Source organism: Chiloscyllium plagiosum, unplaced genomic scaffold (assembly GCF_037043375.1).
Source record: "Chiloscyllium plagiosum isolate Xiang-an unplaced genomic scaffold, Cpla_swu_hap1 HiC_scaffold_22, whole genome shotgun sequence".
NCBI classification, from domain to species: domain Eukaryota; kingdom Metazoa; phylum Chordata; class Chondrichthyes; order Orectolobiformes; family Hemiscylliidae; genus Chiloscyllium; species Chiloscyllium plagiosum.
In genome coordinates this window covers 21,228,179-21,246,412 of record NW_028270160.1, presented here as the reverse complement: position 1 = coordinate 21,246,412, position 18,234 = coordinate 21,228,179, and the positions used below count along the sequence as shown (strand labels likewise).

Genomic DNA, 18,234 nt, shown 5'->3' with positions numbered 1-18,234 from the left:
TTGTCATCAATAACTAGTCATTAGTCCCTAGACCAATCAGCTACCTGCCAAAGCTCCACTCATACCTACCCCTTGGCTCCAGTTCATTGGCCAATTAGGCTTCCAGTGCTGCTTCAACAAGCAGCTGTGCAACAGCATTTGAGTGTGTCAGGCTTCTTGCTTTTAAAAAGTGCAACCATCCAACAACACTCCTTGATTTTAAAACCATTCCGTTCGTATTTCAGTTCATAATCAAAAATACACAGCAAGAAAATGATACCATCTTTACATTGAATAAATGCAAGCTGCTGTTTTTGAATTCCGATGTGAACACTCCTTCATAAATATAAAATGCTATGATTTTAATATTCGTTTATCTTCCTTCTTATTTCTATGCAGATGTAGTACTAACACAATCAATAAAAAGAAACCGTTTTAATATTATTATTATTATAACAGTGTGATCTTGTTTTGTCGTCAAACAAAATAACAGCAATCAGGCCAAATGACACATGGGAAAGCTCTCATACACTGGGGCACAAGTTTTCCTAATAGTGTCATAAGCATTTTTGATTTAAAATCAGCTGTTAGGTTTTAAATATACTCTTTATATTGCTTTAGCCCTACCACAAATAGATCTTTTAAAGTTTAGATTCCATTATGTTTTAATTCACAGTACTCTATCTTCCGTCATTTAACGTTATCATTTTACTTGAGCAAATCAAGAGAACATTTTTCAGCCATTTTCCTTATGTTATAAAACACAACTTATAAATAATGGACTGTAGCAAGAATGACTTCCTCATAACCATAGCCCAACTCCCAATATTACAACATTGTTTCTGATGATAGCAGCTGAGCTTTGCAGGGGCTATGCATTGTAAATTAGGTCATTCAATCTACACCAACAAAAAAGATAAGATCAGCTACTTATTTACAAGCCACAATACCAATAAGAGTTAGACATAAACTGGGATCATCAATGCCATTTAATACCACTATCCATAGCTACATGAAAGGCAGCAGTATATTTTCACATCACTGACCCATACTTGACTTTCTTCAGTCACTGAGAATTCTAAAGTATATATGAGACGGATTCCACATCACTAGCAGGCATCATGCGAGACTGCTCGAGATGATGTGGTCCTGTAGTACAAAGAGCTCATCACAGCTCAGCGTCAATATCTGTCAGAACCACTAACCCTGAAAACAAAACACAGTAGCCCTAACGATGTGCCAAAACATCATAAAGTGATCCCAGAACAGTCTTTTATCATTTAAATGCTAAGTTTAGGCCAATATATTTAGAACTGTACTTCACTCAATCTTGTCCCCCTCCACAGCAGTTCCAAGATAAAAAGAATCATATTCTTGTGATCTTAAAATAGAACATAAGATATCGAACACTCAGATTTATGTTTTTGTGCTTTGTAACTAACTGGAGTTTAGATGCTTGTCAGAGCTAATGAGTGCAGTTAGTTTTACAATTCATGCAATTTAATTTAGATTAATAAAGCACTTTCTATTCAAATACATGACTCATTGCTCTAATCCAATCCAGTTTGGACATTTTGCAAGATGTCACCATCTATTTCCCTACTGTCTATATCTTCCATATCCTTTTCCACAGTCAATACTGATGCAAAATATTCATTTAGTATCTCCCCCATTTTCTGTGGCTCCACACAAAGGCCACCTTGCTGATCTTTGAGGGGCCCTATTCTCTCCCTAGTTACCCTTTTGTCTTTAATATATTTGTAAAAACCCTTTGGATTCTCCTTAATTCTATTTGCCAAAGCTAGCTCATGTTCCCTTTTTGCCCTCCCGATTTCCCTCTTAACTATACTCCTACTTCCTTTATACTCTTCTAAGGATTCACTCGATCTATCCTGTCTGTACCTGACATATGCTTCCTTCTTTTTCTAAATGAAACCCTCAATTTCTTTAGTCATCCAGCATTCCCTGTACCTACCAGCCTTCCCTTTCACCCTGACAGGAATATACTTTCTCTGGATTCTTGTTATCTCATTTCTGAAGGCTTCCCATTTTCCAGCCGTCCCTTTACCTGCGAACAGCTGCCTCCAATCAGCTTTTGAAAGTTCTTGCCTAATACCCTCAAAATTGGCCTTTCTCCAATTTAGAACTTCAACTTTTAGATCTGGTCTATCCTTTTCCATCATTGTTTTAAAACGAATAGAATCATAGTCGCTGGCGCCAAAGTGCTCCCCCACTGACACCTCAGTCACCTGCCCTGCCTTATTTCCCAAGAGTCGGTCAAGTTTTGCACCTTCTCTAGTAGGTATATCCACATACTGAATCATAAAATTGTCTTGTACGCACTTAAGAAATTCCTCTCCATCTAAACCCTTAACATTATGGCAGTCCCAGTCAATGTTTGGAAAGTTAAAATCCCCTACCATAACTACCCTATTATTCTTACAGATAGCTGAGATCTCCTGACAAGTTTGTTTCTCAATTTCCCTCTGATTATTAGGGGGGTCTATAATACAATTCCAATAAGGTGATCATCCCTTTCTTATTTCTCAGTTCTACCCAAGCAACTTTCCTGGATGTATTTCCAAGAATATCCTCCCCCAGCACAGCTGTAATGCTATCCCTTATCAAAAATGCTGCTCCCCCTCCTCTCTTGCCTCCCTTTCTATCCTTTCTGTAGCATTTGTATCCTGGAACACTAAGCTGCCAGTCCTGCCCATCCCTGAGCCATGTTTCTGTAATTGCTATGATATCCCAGTCCCATGTTCCTAATCATGCCCTGAGTTCATCTGCCTTCCCTGTTACGCCCCTTGCATTGAAATAAATGCAATTTAATTTATTAGTCCTACCTTGTCCCTGCCTGCCCTGACTGTTTGACTCACTTCTGTTCTCAACTGTACCAGTCTCAGATTGATCTTTTTCCTCACTATCTCCCTGGGTCCCCCCCGCCCCACCCTACTTGTTTAAATCCTCCCAAGCAGTTCTAGCAAATTTCCCTACCAGTATATTAGTCTCCTTCCCATTTAGGTGTAATCCGTCTTCTTGTACAGGTCACCTCTACCCAAAAGAGATTCCAATGATCCAAAAATGTGAATCCTTCTCCCATACACCAGTTCCTCAGCCATACATTCATCTGCTCTATCCTCCTATTCCTGCCCTCACTAGCTCGTAGGACTGTTTAAGAAGGGCGGTAAAGACAAGCCAGGGAACTATAGACCGGTGAGCCTGACCTCAGTCGTGGGCAAGTTGTTAAAGGGAATCTGAGGGACAGGATGTACATGTATTTGGAAAGGCAAGGACTGATTAGAGATAGTCAACATGGCTTTGTGCGTGGGAAATCATGTCTCACAATCTTGATTGAGTTTTTTGAAGAAGTAACAAAGAAGATTGATGAGGGCAGAGCAGTAGATGTGATCTATATGGACTTCAGTAAGGCATTCAACAAGGTTCCCCATGAGAGATTGATTAGCAAGGTTAGATCTCACTGAATACATTGAGAACTAGCCATTTGGATACAGAACTGGCTCAGAGGTAGAAGACAGAGGATGGTGGTGGAGGGTTTTTTTCAGACTGGAGGCCTGTGACCAGTGGAGTGCCACAAGGATCGATGCTGGGTCCTCTACGTTTTGTCATTTACATAAATGATTTGGATGCAAGCATAAGAGGTATAGTTAGTAAGTTTGCAGATGACACCAAAACTGGAGGTGGAGTGGACAGCGAAGAGGGTTACCTCAGATTACAACAGGAACTTGACCAGATGGGCCAATGGACTGAGAAATGGCAGATGGAGTTTAATTCAGATAAATGCGAAGTGCTGCATTTTGGGAAAGCAAATCTTAGCAGGACTTATACACTTAATGGTAAAGTCCTACTGAGTGTTGCTGAACAAAGAGACCTTGGAGTACAGGTTCATAGCTCCTTGAAATTAGAGTCGCAGGTAGATAGGATAGTGAAGGCGAAATTTGGTATGCCTTCCTTTACTGGTCAGAGTATTGAGTACAGGAGTTGGGAGGTCATGTTGCGGCTGTACAGGACACAGGCCACTGTTGGAATATTGTGTGCAATTCTGGTCTCCTTCCTATCGGAAAGATGTTGTGAACCTTGAAAGGGTTCAGAAAAGATTTACAAGGATGTTGCCGGGGTTGGAGGATTTAAGCTATAGGGAGAGGCTGAACAGGCTGGGGCTGTTTTCCCTGGAGCATCGAAGGCTGAGGAGTGACCTTATAGAGGTTTATAAAATTATGAGGAGCATGAATAGAATAAATAGGCAAAGTCTTTTCCCTGGGGTAGGGGAGTCTAGAACTAGAGGGCATAGGTTTAGGGGGGAAAGACATAAAAGAGACCTAAGGGGCAACCTTTTCACACAGAGAATGGTACATGTATGGAATAAGCTGCCAGAGGAAGTGGTGGAGGCTGGTACAATTGCAACATTTAAGAGGCATTTGGATGGGTATATGAATAGGAAGGGTTTGGAGGGATATGGGCCGGGTGCTGGCAGGTGAGACGAGATTGGGTTGGAATATCTGGTCGGAATGGACAGGTTGGGCCGAAGGGTCTGTTTCCATACTGTACATCTCTATGACTCTATGACTCCAACTCAGGACATTTTAATGACGGTAGCCCTTCTAGAAAGAATTAAAGCTTACTGTGGTCCACTCAGTCGTACTTCTGGAATTATCAGCTGGAAACACATCAAAAAGTTCTTCAATTGGTAAAGTGTCAAATCTTTACTTGAATAATGAGGAGTAGTTCAAGAAAAAAAACAGATAAATTGTGCAAGTTTAAATTCCACTAATATGAGCGAAGGTTTAAATAAAAGTTATGTGGCCTTCTGAAATACATTCTATACTTTCCAGTTTCACAAAGGGGATAATGGAGAACAATGTTGGCATCCACAACTAGGGGTCACAGTCTAAGAATAAGAGGTAAGCGATTCAGGACTGAAATGAGGAAGAATTTCTTTACTCGTTGTATACTAGTGGAATTCTCTACCACAGAAAGCTGTTGGGGCCAGTTCATTTGATATATTCAAGAGGGAGCTCGATGTGGCCCTTGCGACTAAAGGAATCAAAGAGTATGGAGAAACAGCAGGAGTGGAATACTGAAATTGCATGATCAGCCATGGTCATAACTGAATGGTGGTGCAAGCTCAAAGGGCAAAATGGGCTACTCCTGTACCAATTTTGTATGTTTCATTGTTTCCACAATCAATATTGTGGGATATTATTCACCAGAAGAGAATGTTTTTTACAGACATAGTGGCACATGAACAGCTCCAAAGCCATCATCATTCAGGTTGTGTATATTTCAAAGGCACAACTTATTGAGCAAATGTTGCGATTTTCTGTCAAACTCATTAATGCCCCTGTCCAAGCTTTATATTATTTGGGAAATTAAAATTCGAATCCACTTCATAAAACTACTGTATCAGTATCACATAATCTGTTCTGAGTATAGCAAATACTCCCAATTCCATGGAAGTTCAAAAATAAAAGCTCTTACATAAAATAGACACACATCTCTATCCAGTTAGAGCACTGTCCAATTCGATGCCAAATTTCTCAGTCCTGTGAAGGATTTTACAATACTGCAGCCTGAAAAAGCAGATAGTCAAACTGATCCTCAACACTGCCCAAATTGTAAAACACAATATTCCTCACAAATGGTTTTCTTTTCCCTGAAGACATTTATCAATTAAATGCTCTCTCCCTCTGTAAATGGCTTACCTCCCATGCTAATTTTTTGACACTCTTTCGGTACTTGCTTTTCACTCTTTTCATCTGCATCATTTGTGCCATGAGACACAGATGGCAATTTCATTGGAGTCGTACTAGTAGACTAGTAACTGGAGGCCAACACTAATGTCTGGGGACATGGCTCCTATCCCATCAATTTAAATTCAATGAATAAATCTGCAGCATAAAATTAGTCTCAGTCAGTATAGTCTCAATCATGAAACTATCAACTGTTTTAAAAATGCTTCTGGTTCATTAATGCCCTTTAGGAAAAGAAAACTACAATACATACTACTATCTGGCCTACATGTAACTCCAGAGCCAGAGCAATACGGTCAACTCTAAATTGTTCTCCGAAATAGGCTGGCAAGCCACTCAATTAAGGGACAATTAGAAATGGGTAACAAATGTTGGGCTGCCAGTGAGATCTATATCCCATGAAGGATTAAATCTTATAAAAAAAACTCATTCTGATGTATTTTTCTGTTTTGTGTCTGATTCTCTCTGCCTCTCTCTTTCTGGAAGCCTTTCCATTTTATCTTTCCAACATTCTGTATGTCCCCCATGCTTTTCCTTCTATACATGTATCTCAAGTCACATCTGCTTTTCCCCAGTGCATTTTCTCTCTTCCATGTTTTTTTTCATTCTCTCTTTTCCCTCTCATTTTCCACATGACCTTGACCAACTTGTATATTGGTACAAAGCCCTAGTCCCGAATTTCAAATGAGCAGATTATGTTTGACTAGAGGACTACAGGTGGATGCTGGAGAAATTTGGCTCCACAAAGAATTAGATACCAATTTGGGGAAGTGGAGCTCTGTCTGTTGTAACTGGTAAATTGTTTGTTTGTTTTGCATTGATCACATACGATTGCATTATGTAGCTTTCTTTATTTCTACTTTTTTTTTTGGTTGAGTCACACAATGTGGGCAATACTGACTAGGCCAGCATTAGTTGCTCTTGAGAAGGTAGTGATGGGCTGCCTTAATCAACTAGTGCAATATGTTCTGAAGATACACCCAAACATCGTCAGGCTGGGACTTCCAGAATTTTGAACCAATGCAAGTACAGGGACATAGTTAAGGCAGGATGGATGTGTCCTGAGTGGGTAATCTGCAGGTACGCCGCTTATTGTCCTTGCCCTCCAACTTCACAGAATTCATAGATTTGGGAGTTAGTTTTGAAGAAATTTTGGTAAGGTCCTGCAATGAAGCTTATGAATTCTACTATTGCTACCATGCTAAAATTAAAGTGGTGGGTGTGGTTCCAATTAATGCACTGCTTTGCACTAGATGATGTCATTCTAGTTAAATTCCTGGTAAATTTATAATGTGTGGTAAACTGTCTCCTTATTAATTCTGTATTATATTTGGTACCATGTATTATGATGCATTTATTGATTTGCACAACTGCAGTATTATTGTAGGGCTGCAATTCTGTTTTAATGTATCAACAGTTATACCATTGTTATTTAGCTACTAACACACTTGTCCTTTCATCTGATAATTCTTGAGTCGAGGGTTTAACAATCAAAATTGAGAGCATGGTAAAGGTGTCCACTTGACTTTGGAGCAGGTAACTGGACCCACAAGTCAGTTAACAATTTGGGACTCTGGTCAAAATAGGCTAGGAGCACATACATCAGTGACAATAAACAACTACAAAAAAACTGAAAGCAAGGGTCTAATTAGTCAATTAACATTCTCCACAAATATAAAGGGTGTAGTTATTCTTATGTGGAACAAGAAAATATGTTTTTCTTAATTTAATTATCTTTAAGAGTTAAGAAAGATTTACTCCAAAAGAGCCATCTTACTGAAATATGCAAAATCCAGACATGTAAAATGACATTAGTTTTAAAAATGTTTTGATCTTCAATGTACACACCAAGATCTATTGATGAAATCACTTTCTGGATAGGACAAAGAAGGTATCATAGTTACAGCTGAAATACCAATGTGTTTTAGGTCAAACAAAATGCAAAAGATTTCTAAAACTGAAAGCACATCTCATTAAGTAGCCAGTGTGACTGAATTTATAGCTGGGAAGCCTTAAGTTCTAAATAACTAATCACTGAAAGTAAGACATCTTTCTGGAGTGTTTTAAAGAATGATTTCAAGTTCCTCTGACTTGCAATTGTTTGGTATTTTGTTGATTGTGTTTTATTTAGTATAATTATAACTCATGCATTATCTTCCAAGAGTCCTATTCCTCCTTATCCTTTTAATTGTTTATGGATGTCAAGATGTCGAAAGCAAGATCTCAAAAATAAAAAACAATAATTTCAGGCACCCAGCACATGCACTAAGTAATCACAGAATCAGGATGTTTGCAATCTCAGTGTCACATTTGATTCCACGATGAGCGTCCAACCTTATATTCATGTTACTACTCAGCTATCTATTTCCACCTCCATAACTGTAACCCTCAATTATGCCTTTGTTATCTCTCGATGCAACTTTGCCAATGCAATCCTATCTGGTTATCTATACGCATTCTCTGTAAACTTCTCATCCAAAACCTCACTACCCATGTCTTAAGTCACAGCATCTCCTATTCTCCTTTAATCCAATGCTCTTCATTAGTGAAAATAAAAATTCACAGAAATATTAAACATATACAGAAGAAAACATATTTTACTATAGGATTATGTAAAATCTAAATATTAAAATCATCATTAGTAAACAGTGTCTTTATATTTGCAAAGCTTCACAATAAACACCAAGAAAAACCCAGAAACCTCAGTTACAAGGATAGACTAGAGCTTTTTACACAAGTGATTTGGTCTGAAGTGGACTGTCTGAAAATGTACTGGAGGAAGAGTCAATCAAGGCAATCAAGAGGACATTAAATGATTATTGCAACAGAAATAATGTGCAAGGGCATGGAGAAAAGGCAGGAGAACTGCAATTAAAGCATAACGCTTATTGGAGAGCCAGTGCAGACACAAGTGGGCTGAATGGCCTCCTTCCATGCTATAATTATTATATGATTCTGTTAAATGGGCTGAATTTCAGTCAATATTAACTACATTCAAAAGAAGAAGAACAAGTAAAACAGATGGTCTTTTCAAGGTCTGTCAAACTATCCCACTCCATAATGGCTACAGCATCATGACTAAATTGCCCTGACTTTCCAAAACCTTGACACTCATTATTCCAGAGTAGATGAGAGTTGTGCATGGGGATTCTGCAGAATACAGCATAGCAGTCGCCAAAGGAATTGCTCTGGTAATTGAATACTTTGCTGGGAAATTCCTCTACGCTTGGAACTCTCAAAGTCTCTACCAGAAAGTTTAGACTAGTAAATACATATTCTAAGTCCTGGCAAATATTCAATTAATCCCATACATACCTTATGCATCCCAACTGCACCTCCACCAGATCACATATGCACCCAGATCCTTCACAGACACTACCAAGCATCCCACACCCCCACCCCTTTCCCCTCTGCACTGCTGACCCTTGTTCCACTGCCTCTGAACCCCTCCCCCCCCCACTCCGTTTTCTCTGTTCAGCACCTGATAGCTCCCTCCCTTGCCAATGGACCCAGTTTCTCCTATTCACCTCAACCTATTCTAAACATTGCATCACTCACTTGATATCCTTCCCACGTGACAACCTAACTTTACCCCCTTACCCCTACCAAGCAGGCACCCTTCCCCACCCCACCCCGACTCTCTCAGCACCCTAATCATCATACTTTTCTTTCGTACTTACCGTTTGACAGTAGCTGCCTGGACCTACAAATTTCAGAATATGGCAGCTGAATGCTATGAAAAGGGGAGACAAGCACCAGAATTTTCATGTCAGCTTGCATATTGAATGGATATGTTTCAGAAAATGTACACTCAACTGATGTTTGGTCCCCACAAGTAGAGGAGTCCACACTGAGCAGTGAATACAGTAGACTACACTGAAGGAAGGGCACATAAAGCAGTACTTTACCATGCTGGTGTTAAATTGGAAGCAGAATCCAGATTAGTATCATTATCTGTGCATCACCACAAAGGACTGAAATAAAAGGAGCAATACATCTGGGACTGCAAGATCCTAGTTAATGAAAATTCAATTTATTTTGAGACTGAGGGAAGATACCAAGTAATTTGTACAGCTTGTAACAAAGTTATGTAAACGAAGATTGGCAGCAATTGTCAAATCAGCATTGAACACTTCAGGGGTCAAACTGTCAACGTGGCGGTTATATGGTTCAATATTTGGTGTCAGGCACAGGTCAAGTTTGGGACAGTAATTTGACTTGTGAAGTTATAGTGTGATGTGGACAATCATTGAGTTGCACTATATCTGATGCAATGCTGAAGGAAAAATAATTATATCTTCGTCTGCCAAGTATTCAAACTGGAGCCCAGTGACCACATGACATAAAACTGGCAGCATACAAAAGAAGGAATCAATTTCTCCTCTTACACTGAAAGAATTTTTGAGAAAAATCAAGAAATTTAGGAAGTAGCTAGAAAGTAGAGTTCAGGCTCATTCTGAATGGAGGAGGGGCTGAATGCTCCAATCTTTTCCTATTTATGGTGTTCTTAACACCCAATGATTAAGTCTTAGAATCATTTGGCCCACCCAGTCCATGTCAGGTAATTCAATCAGATATCTGATCTTCAAATTGAATTCCCACTTGCAAACTTCAGCATTCAGGTTTCATATACTGAAGTTAACCAATTGTAAAATAAACATATCAAGATCATTAACCATTCAAAAGTTAGAAATGCTCCAGATGAGCACTAGGCTTTCAGTCCTGTAATAATTTATTATTTACACCTGTTCTCAGTTACAAGCAGTGTACAATAGTCCTTAAGTATGTATGTTATTACTTATATCAACTGCTTTTCCTTCTCAAACAGTTATGGAACAGATTCTTAAAAGATTTCAACCAAAGACAATGTTTGTAAAATTTAAATTGGACTGATAATTTCCTTGACCTATGAGCCAAGTTGCTTAATAAAACTTGCTTATGGCTCCATAAAGAAACAACATGAATTCATGATTACACTATGTATGCCAAACGAGCCAGCCAAGCAAACAATTATTCACTAATTAAGAATTGTGTCTATTTTAAAGAAAGAATTTCTTTATGATGGCGTTGTTAATGTTATCATTCTGCATTATTTAATCATGAAATAAGGTACAGTTCAATAAATTCTAACAATTTACTTACCGCCTATTTCTCCTAATACCCTCGACTACTTTTAACATGAACAATCTAAGGAAATTGCAGCAACATTTACTATCTCTCTGCCATGCCTGGCTCTCAGGCTGTGTCATTGTACAGAGACACCATAGACCCAGTATAATATCTGCACCTCACCCAAAAAGAAAAAGGAACTTAGGCTAGGATTGTAGCATATCTAATCATGCTACAATTTGATTTTTAAAAAATGATATACCAGTAGAGATTGTACTTTTTGTACTTAACAGACTTGTGAAGCAATGTTTGAATTGAATGGAATAGCAGGAAGGCTTAATCTCCCAAACAGACTTGCCTTTTGAGGTTGCTAAAAACATTCCGACTTGCCTCTTTCTTATTTTAATTGTTGAATAGCATTTTTCATTTGGACACATTTTCTCTTGGGACCAGATTATGGAAAATATGTTTACAACCCAATCTTGACATAAGACAAATTAAGATATCCATAACAATGAATAGCAGGTCGTGTGCAGCGAATTCAGTCAAATTGTGTAAAACTGTAACAGAGCTGTAGCAACGAGGATAGGATTGCTGCAATAACATGATTTTCAGGAAGCATCCCATGAGAAACATGCTTAAATGAAAGCCCCAGGACCAGATAAGGAAGTGGTAAATTGGTTACGAAATAGCAAGTAAAGTCTAAGGGCAAAAACAAAAATAGCCCCGTTTGGAAGGCAGTGCCCAAAGGTTGATATTAGGGCCTCAATATTTCTTTATAATCTTAATGAAAGCCTTATAAATAAAATTATTAACTTGGAAGTTTGTGTTATTCTTCTTTCTAATCCACCTTATTAAGGAGGTAGGGACAAAGCTTGAAGATCTAAGCGTTTAAATATTTTGGCAAATCGTGTTTCACATTGAGAAAGTAACTGCCAATGCATCTAAAAAAGATGATCACAAAATGAAGGGCACTTTATTACATAACATCAGAAAAAAACTCCAGTTAAGCATTTTTGTCACACTGTACAAGAACAGTTGCTGGAACAATTAGAACACTGGGTAATAATGAAAAAAGACAAGGTAAATGTTCATGGAAAGCAAGTGGACAATCCACATAGCTGCATAAACAATAACGCACCCAGTTTTACTCTTTGCCAATACAAGAGAATCAGTGGTACTAGAATTAATATGATTCCAGGATTAAGACTTTTGAATATAAGTGAAAAAGAACATTCAATTCATTCTCACTGGAATAACAGATTGGAGACAGAGCACATTGCAACTGATCTGGAAGCTTTAGAAGTAAAGGCAGTAGCAATTAAAAGCTAAAAGAAAAGTAAAAGTTCATTACAGCTACCACAGATAAAGTGGGTGTGAAATATCACAAGCATTAGCACCAAATGACTGAAGGTGAATTAACAACTTACTTTACACACAAACTGATTTCCTTGAAGGGAACACTGGGCATAGTATAATCCTCTGATTTCTCTCCACACCTGCTGAGATTTCCCAGCGATTTCCATTTTTGTGTAAAGCAGGATATTGGATTGTTTTTCATATTTAGTACTCCTGTCAAAAAACATTCCCCTCCTATATAATGTATTTATATTTTCTGAGGAAACAAATGGTTTACATTTTGGACTTCAATATCAGAATCAAACCTTGCCTGTTTTTTAAAATCCTGCATGCGTCAATCAATGAATCTTAGCTGTAATAAATCCTCAAATACACCAGTGTGACTTTTTTTTTTAAAACATCCATCTCAAGCACCAATAATTTGTGGCTTTCAAGTTATTGAGAAACAATTCATCTCCCAGTGCCATGCCAATTGCAAGTCAAGACAAGATGAATTTCCCTTGGGTTGCATTAGTGACAACACAGGTCTAAACAGAAGAAGAATCCCTGCTGAAGATCTCTCTTGTGATCAGACTGCGCAGGTGCAGGTATGATTTTGTCACAGAGTGGTGACATCCAAATAGAGTGCAAAACACATATTGAAAACACTGAATCTCAGCCCAGATATTAGTATTTATCCCACTGTACGATCAGTAGCCATTGGTGGTTGATTTGAATACCAGAAGACCATCAGAAATGGGAGCAGAATTAGGCCATTGGGCCAATTAACTCTGTTCCGCCAATTCATCATGGCTGATATGTTTCTCAAGCTCATTCTCCACATAATCTTTGATTCCCTTAGTAATCAAGAACGTATCTACCTCTTAAATACACTCAATGACTTGGCCTCCACAGCCTTCTGCAGCAAGGAGTTCCACAGATCCACCCTCTGACTAAAGACATTCCTGCTCATCTCAGTTCTAATGGTTCATTGTTTAAATCTGAGGCTGTGCCCTTCAGATCTTAGTCTCTCCTACTACTGGAAATGCCTTCTCACGTTCGCTCTATCCAGCTCTCTCAGTATTCTGTAAATTTCAGTTTCAATCAGATTATGTCTCATTATTCTAAACTCCATCGTGTACAGGCCCAGAGTCCTCAACCACCTCCCACATGAAAAGCTTTCATCCTGGGATCAATCTTATAAAGTTCCTCTGGAACACCTACAAGGCTAGCACATCCTATCATATGTGGTATGGTCAAAGCTTTATACAGTCTCAGCAGTGCATCCCTGTGCTTGTATTCTAGCCCTCTTGAAATGAATGCGAACACTGCATTTGCCTTGCTAACTGCCAACTGAATCTGCATGTTAACCTTAAGAGAATCCTGAACAAGGACTCCTAACTCCCTTTGTGCTTCAGATTTATGAAGTCTTTCCCCATTTTGAAAATAGCCTATGCCTCTATTTTTCCTACCATAGTGCATTACCTCACACTTTCCCTGCACTCCATATGCCACTTCTTTGTCCACTCTCCTAGCCTGTCCTTCTGCAGACTCCCCACTTCCTCAATACTACCCATCCCTCCAACTATCTTCATGTCATCTGAGACCTTAGTAACAATGCCTTGAGTTACACCATGTACTCAGGCATGTTTTCCTTGTTAGAATGAAATAAAGTGCACAAGTTGAAGATGGCCCTTCAAAATATTTGATCTAATCCTTCTAGAGCCCATCCAGCTACAGCATTTAATTGTTTGTTAATAACTTCTGGCCTAGCTGCAACAACAATTTTGGTATCTTATTCCAGTTATCTATAGTAAAGAATTACTTCCTGATATCTGTACAAAAGTTGCCCTTCACAACCATGAAATTATGTTTGAATCCCTTCTCTGACAGCATTGTTTCAGATTTACTTTCTATGTACAAGCTGCCCTCATATCAATTTCAAGGCTAAATAGATCTCGTTTAAATGGATTTTGTAGCCCTGAAGCTTTACACCAAGGATCAGCATCATTCCTCTTCTCTTTCGTGTTTCTAATATCAGGATGCATCCTTCATGCCGTGGAAATCAGAACTGTATACAATAGAGCATGGCTGAGGGATGACCTTATAGAGGTTTACAAAATCATGAGGGGCATGGATACGGTAAAGAGAAAAGGTCTTTTCCCTGGGGTGGTGGAGTCCAGAATTAGAGGTAATAGGTTTAGCGTGAAAGGGGAAAAAATTTAAAAGGGACCTAAGGGGAAACTTTTTCACGCAGAGGGTGGTGCATGTATGGAATGAGGTACTAGAGGAAGTGGTGGAATTACTAGTGGTGTAGTGCTGGTACAATTGCAACATTTAAAAGGCATCTGGATGGGTATACGAACAGGAGGGTTTAGAAGGATATGGGCCAAGTGCTGGCAAATAGGACTAGATTAGATTAGATATCTGGTTGGCATAGACAAGTTGGACCCTGACTCTATGTAACAGATTCAATATACGTAGACAGGAGTTAAGCTCAATCCTCTTCAAGCGAGATAATCCTGCATTCTGTTTATTTTGTTTATTGTAATTCTGTGGTTCAGACGAATTATAATGATAAAGTCAGCATCATAACATTGGACTACAAGGTTGTTCTCTCATGAGTGAATCAGCCGTCCAGCCATCTGAGCTAATCTGCACCAGTTCAGTTCAGACGAGTGATAAGACAACCAAAACCCTCCAGTTGCCTCTCCTCCCATCTCTCCACCTCCAAGTTGTCATAGCACTTAGACAAGTATAATAAAGCAATCTGCTTCCACCTGCATCTGGCCTGCCTCACTCACGTACAATATTAACTGCAAAGATGTTGCATTTTAAATGCCTGAACTGGAAAATTATTCCAGTAAAGCTCCTCTGATGAAAGTGATTCATTTGGACAGAGAAGCTAATAGTAATAGCATGCTACGAACTACAGTTAACAACATTTCTAATGATATACAAGTTATAGAGCAAAACATGACATCACTAAAAAGATGGCCATGAATCATATTGTACATCATTGGAGAAGGTTGATTTATAATTGAGATGCAGTTAGTTCCCTTCATTTTGAGCTGTTCCTCAGCATCAAGAAGCTCAACCGAAGAGACAGTGGTACAAAGGTAATGTCAGTCAACTAGTAATCCAGATACTCAGGCTACTACAAATTGGAAGAATTTAAATTCAATTCATGAAACCTAGTCTTAGTAATGGTTGCTATGAAACTAATAGTTAAAACTCCACTGGATTCCCTGTCCTTTAGAGAAGGAAATCCTACTGTCCTTTCCCACTCTGGCAAACATATGACTCCAGATTCAAAGCAATGTGATTAACTTCCCTCTGAAACACACTGCTGAACAAAAAAAAGTAATGATGTCAAAATCCCAAAGAATGAAAACATCAGAGTGCACAGTGGTAGAGGTTAACACTCCTGCCTCACAAGCACCAGGGGACTTGGGTGACTGTATGTGGAGTTGGTAAGCTCCCACCCCCCAATGTCTGCATAGAATTCTGCCATGTGCTCTGGTCCAAAGATGGGCAGATTGGGGATTGGCCATGCTAAATTGTCATATAGTGTCCAGGGATGTGCAGAATAGGTGAATTAACCATGGTAAATGTGGATTTATGGGGATAGGGTGGAGGGGTGAGTTTTCATAAGTTCTCTATGGAGGATTGATGTGGACTCAATGGGCAGAGTGGCCTCTTCTTGCACGATAGGGATTCTGCAAAGCAGCCCAACTGATTGCCACCCAAGTTGTCCGCTTAAAGATTTTCATTCTGTCCACCACTAGCACACAACTGCAATAGTGCATTGCATGTACAGAATGCACACTAGCAACTCAGCCTGTCGTCTTTGACAACATCTTCTAAATAACCTATAAAACCTAGAAAGCCAAGGGAAGCAGACACTGCAGAATAGCATTACCTCTATCATACACCATCCTGACTTCAAATGTTATGACCAATTCTAATGCAGTCACTTGGTCAGTATCCTGGAACTATCTTCCTAACAGCACTGTGGGCATACCAATGCACTGGATCATGAAAGTGGCTCCTTGCCGCCTTCTCAAGGGCAATGAGGCATTGGCAAGACATGCTGGGTTTGCGACAGGTACTTCCATGTCACGAACCTTTTTTTCTTTTAAATCCCATACCAGAGCAGCGTGGCAAAAATATCATCTGCAACTTAAAGATTGTGCCAAGAGATGACTAAGGGGTGCATGCAGCACGATGCAGTAAGCGCTCCATTAATTCTGATTTGGGTACTGCAGAAAGTTGCAGCGAGGACAACATCTCCTCTACCACCGACACCTCACACATACACAAAGAACATAGTTTAAGCCATCTGCCACTGACTGTACCTGATTTTGTAGTTGGGTAAAGTATGTTTGCGCTTGATGACCCTCTTGAGCTGGTTGACAATGATGGTGGTGAGCTGGGGCATGGGCCGGCCCTCGAACTGCGACTTCACCTCGAAGTCGATGAAAGGCTCGTCCATGAAGGCGAAGGACCAGTGGGTGAAGGGGCGGCGGGTGAACTGCAGCCTGAGGCGGCCCACCACCCTCCTCATCTTGACGAAGAGATAGGCCGACTTGCCGAAGACCAGGTCCACGTCGATGGCCAGGTGGAAGCCGCCGTTGTACTCGAGCTCCAGCTCGAAGTTGAGCTCCTCGGGCACCCCGGCGGAGGGACCTGCTCCCCCACTTCCCGCGGCCTCCTCCTCCAGGGAGCCCGCGCCCGCGCCCGCGCCTGGGCCTGGGCCGGGATTGGGGCCCACGGCCGGCTGCAGCAGGCGCGCGCTCTTGAAGACGGGCAGCGCGTTGCCCAGGGAGATGTCGCGCAGGCTGAGGCCCTCGAGCAGGCGGCCCGCCGTTTTGGTCTGCAGCAACTCCTCAAACTCCACCTTGATCTTCTTGGTCAGCCAGTGCCGGACGATCGGGGTGTCCCTCAGCTCCCGGAACAGAAACAAGAAGATGGCGTTGAGGAAGTGGCAGCTCTCGGCCGGGGGCTCCTTGCCGCCGCTCAGGTAGTCTTTGAGCGAGGGCTCGATCACCGGCTTGACGTACTGCACATGCCGGGGCACCGGCTCGGGCTTGTTCCGGTACAGCAATAAAATCTGCAGCAGGAGAACACACAGGGCTCCGGCCAGAGCCGACAGCAGCATTAAATAAATCATGGTGGGGCTGGGGGAGAGAGATTCACCTCAGGAACATGCTTACACACTCTCTCGGTCGGTCCTCCCGCTCTCACTGCTCCGTGTTTACATGAACCATCCCCAGCAGCTACAATGAGAGGAGCTGCTGCTGCTGCTGCTGCTCCGACCTTCCCTGGATGGCGTGCACACACACGCAGCGCGCCCCCGCCGCAGCCGCAAAACCACGTTCCCCCGCCGCAGGTTCCGCTTTGCAAGAGAGAGAGAGTGAGAGTCTGTCACTGCCTTTACCCCCACCCCCGGGCCGGATCACACGCCAGCTTCTCCAATTCAAGGCAAACCCAAGGACCACTTCCTTCCCCCCCTCTCACCCCCTCTTGCTCCGATGACCACTCAGCAAAAGGGAGCCCCATAATCTTTCTGCCTCTCCCCCCTAAAAAGGCATGGTAAAAGGTTACTTCTGTTCTCAACCAACATTTCTTTCCCTTCACTGATAATCTGGTTAGAATGACTTTTGTTCTTAATCAACCTATCCTTACTTATAAATCAATCTGTCTGTTTACCAATAAAGTGGGTGTTTTTACTTTTGAAAGTTAGCAGCATCCCGAATAGTCATTCAGATTTTTCTTTGAATTGGGGCCAGCCTCGACTCGGGAAGACGACAATGTTTTCCCCATTTCTCATCAACGGGACTGCATGGGTGATTGCTGCTTTCTAACATGGCCACTTGTGAATAAGCTCTATCTCCGCCGCTGTAAAGTTTGCACCTTCCTCCCCGGCCACCAACCCCAGCGACTCCCAGCTGACTTGCAAGTTCAGGCGCAAAAAGAACGGAACATTACATAATGCACTTATTTGAGGTTAACGAGAGCAAAGGAAAAGGTCCCA

At 40.9% G+C, this 18,234-nt stretch overlaps 1 protein-coding gene across 1 annotated transcript in view; it reads right to left on the bottom strand.

Moving 5' to 3' along the window:
- The window catches only part of pdzd8 (PDZ domain containing 8), a 208,295-nt gene extending 190,772 nt beyond the window's left edge, over positions 1-17,523 (bottom strand). The window contains exon 1 of the mRNA XM_043712836.2: positions 16,556-17,523. Within this exon, the coding sequence (XP_043568771.2) occupies positions 16,556-17,370 (815 nt within the window). The 5' untranslated portion in view covers positions 17,371-17,523. The remainder of the gene's footprint in view (positions 1-16,555) is intronic.
- Positions 17,524-18,234: the final 711 nt, after the last annotated feature.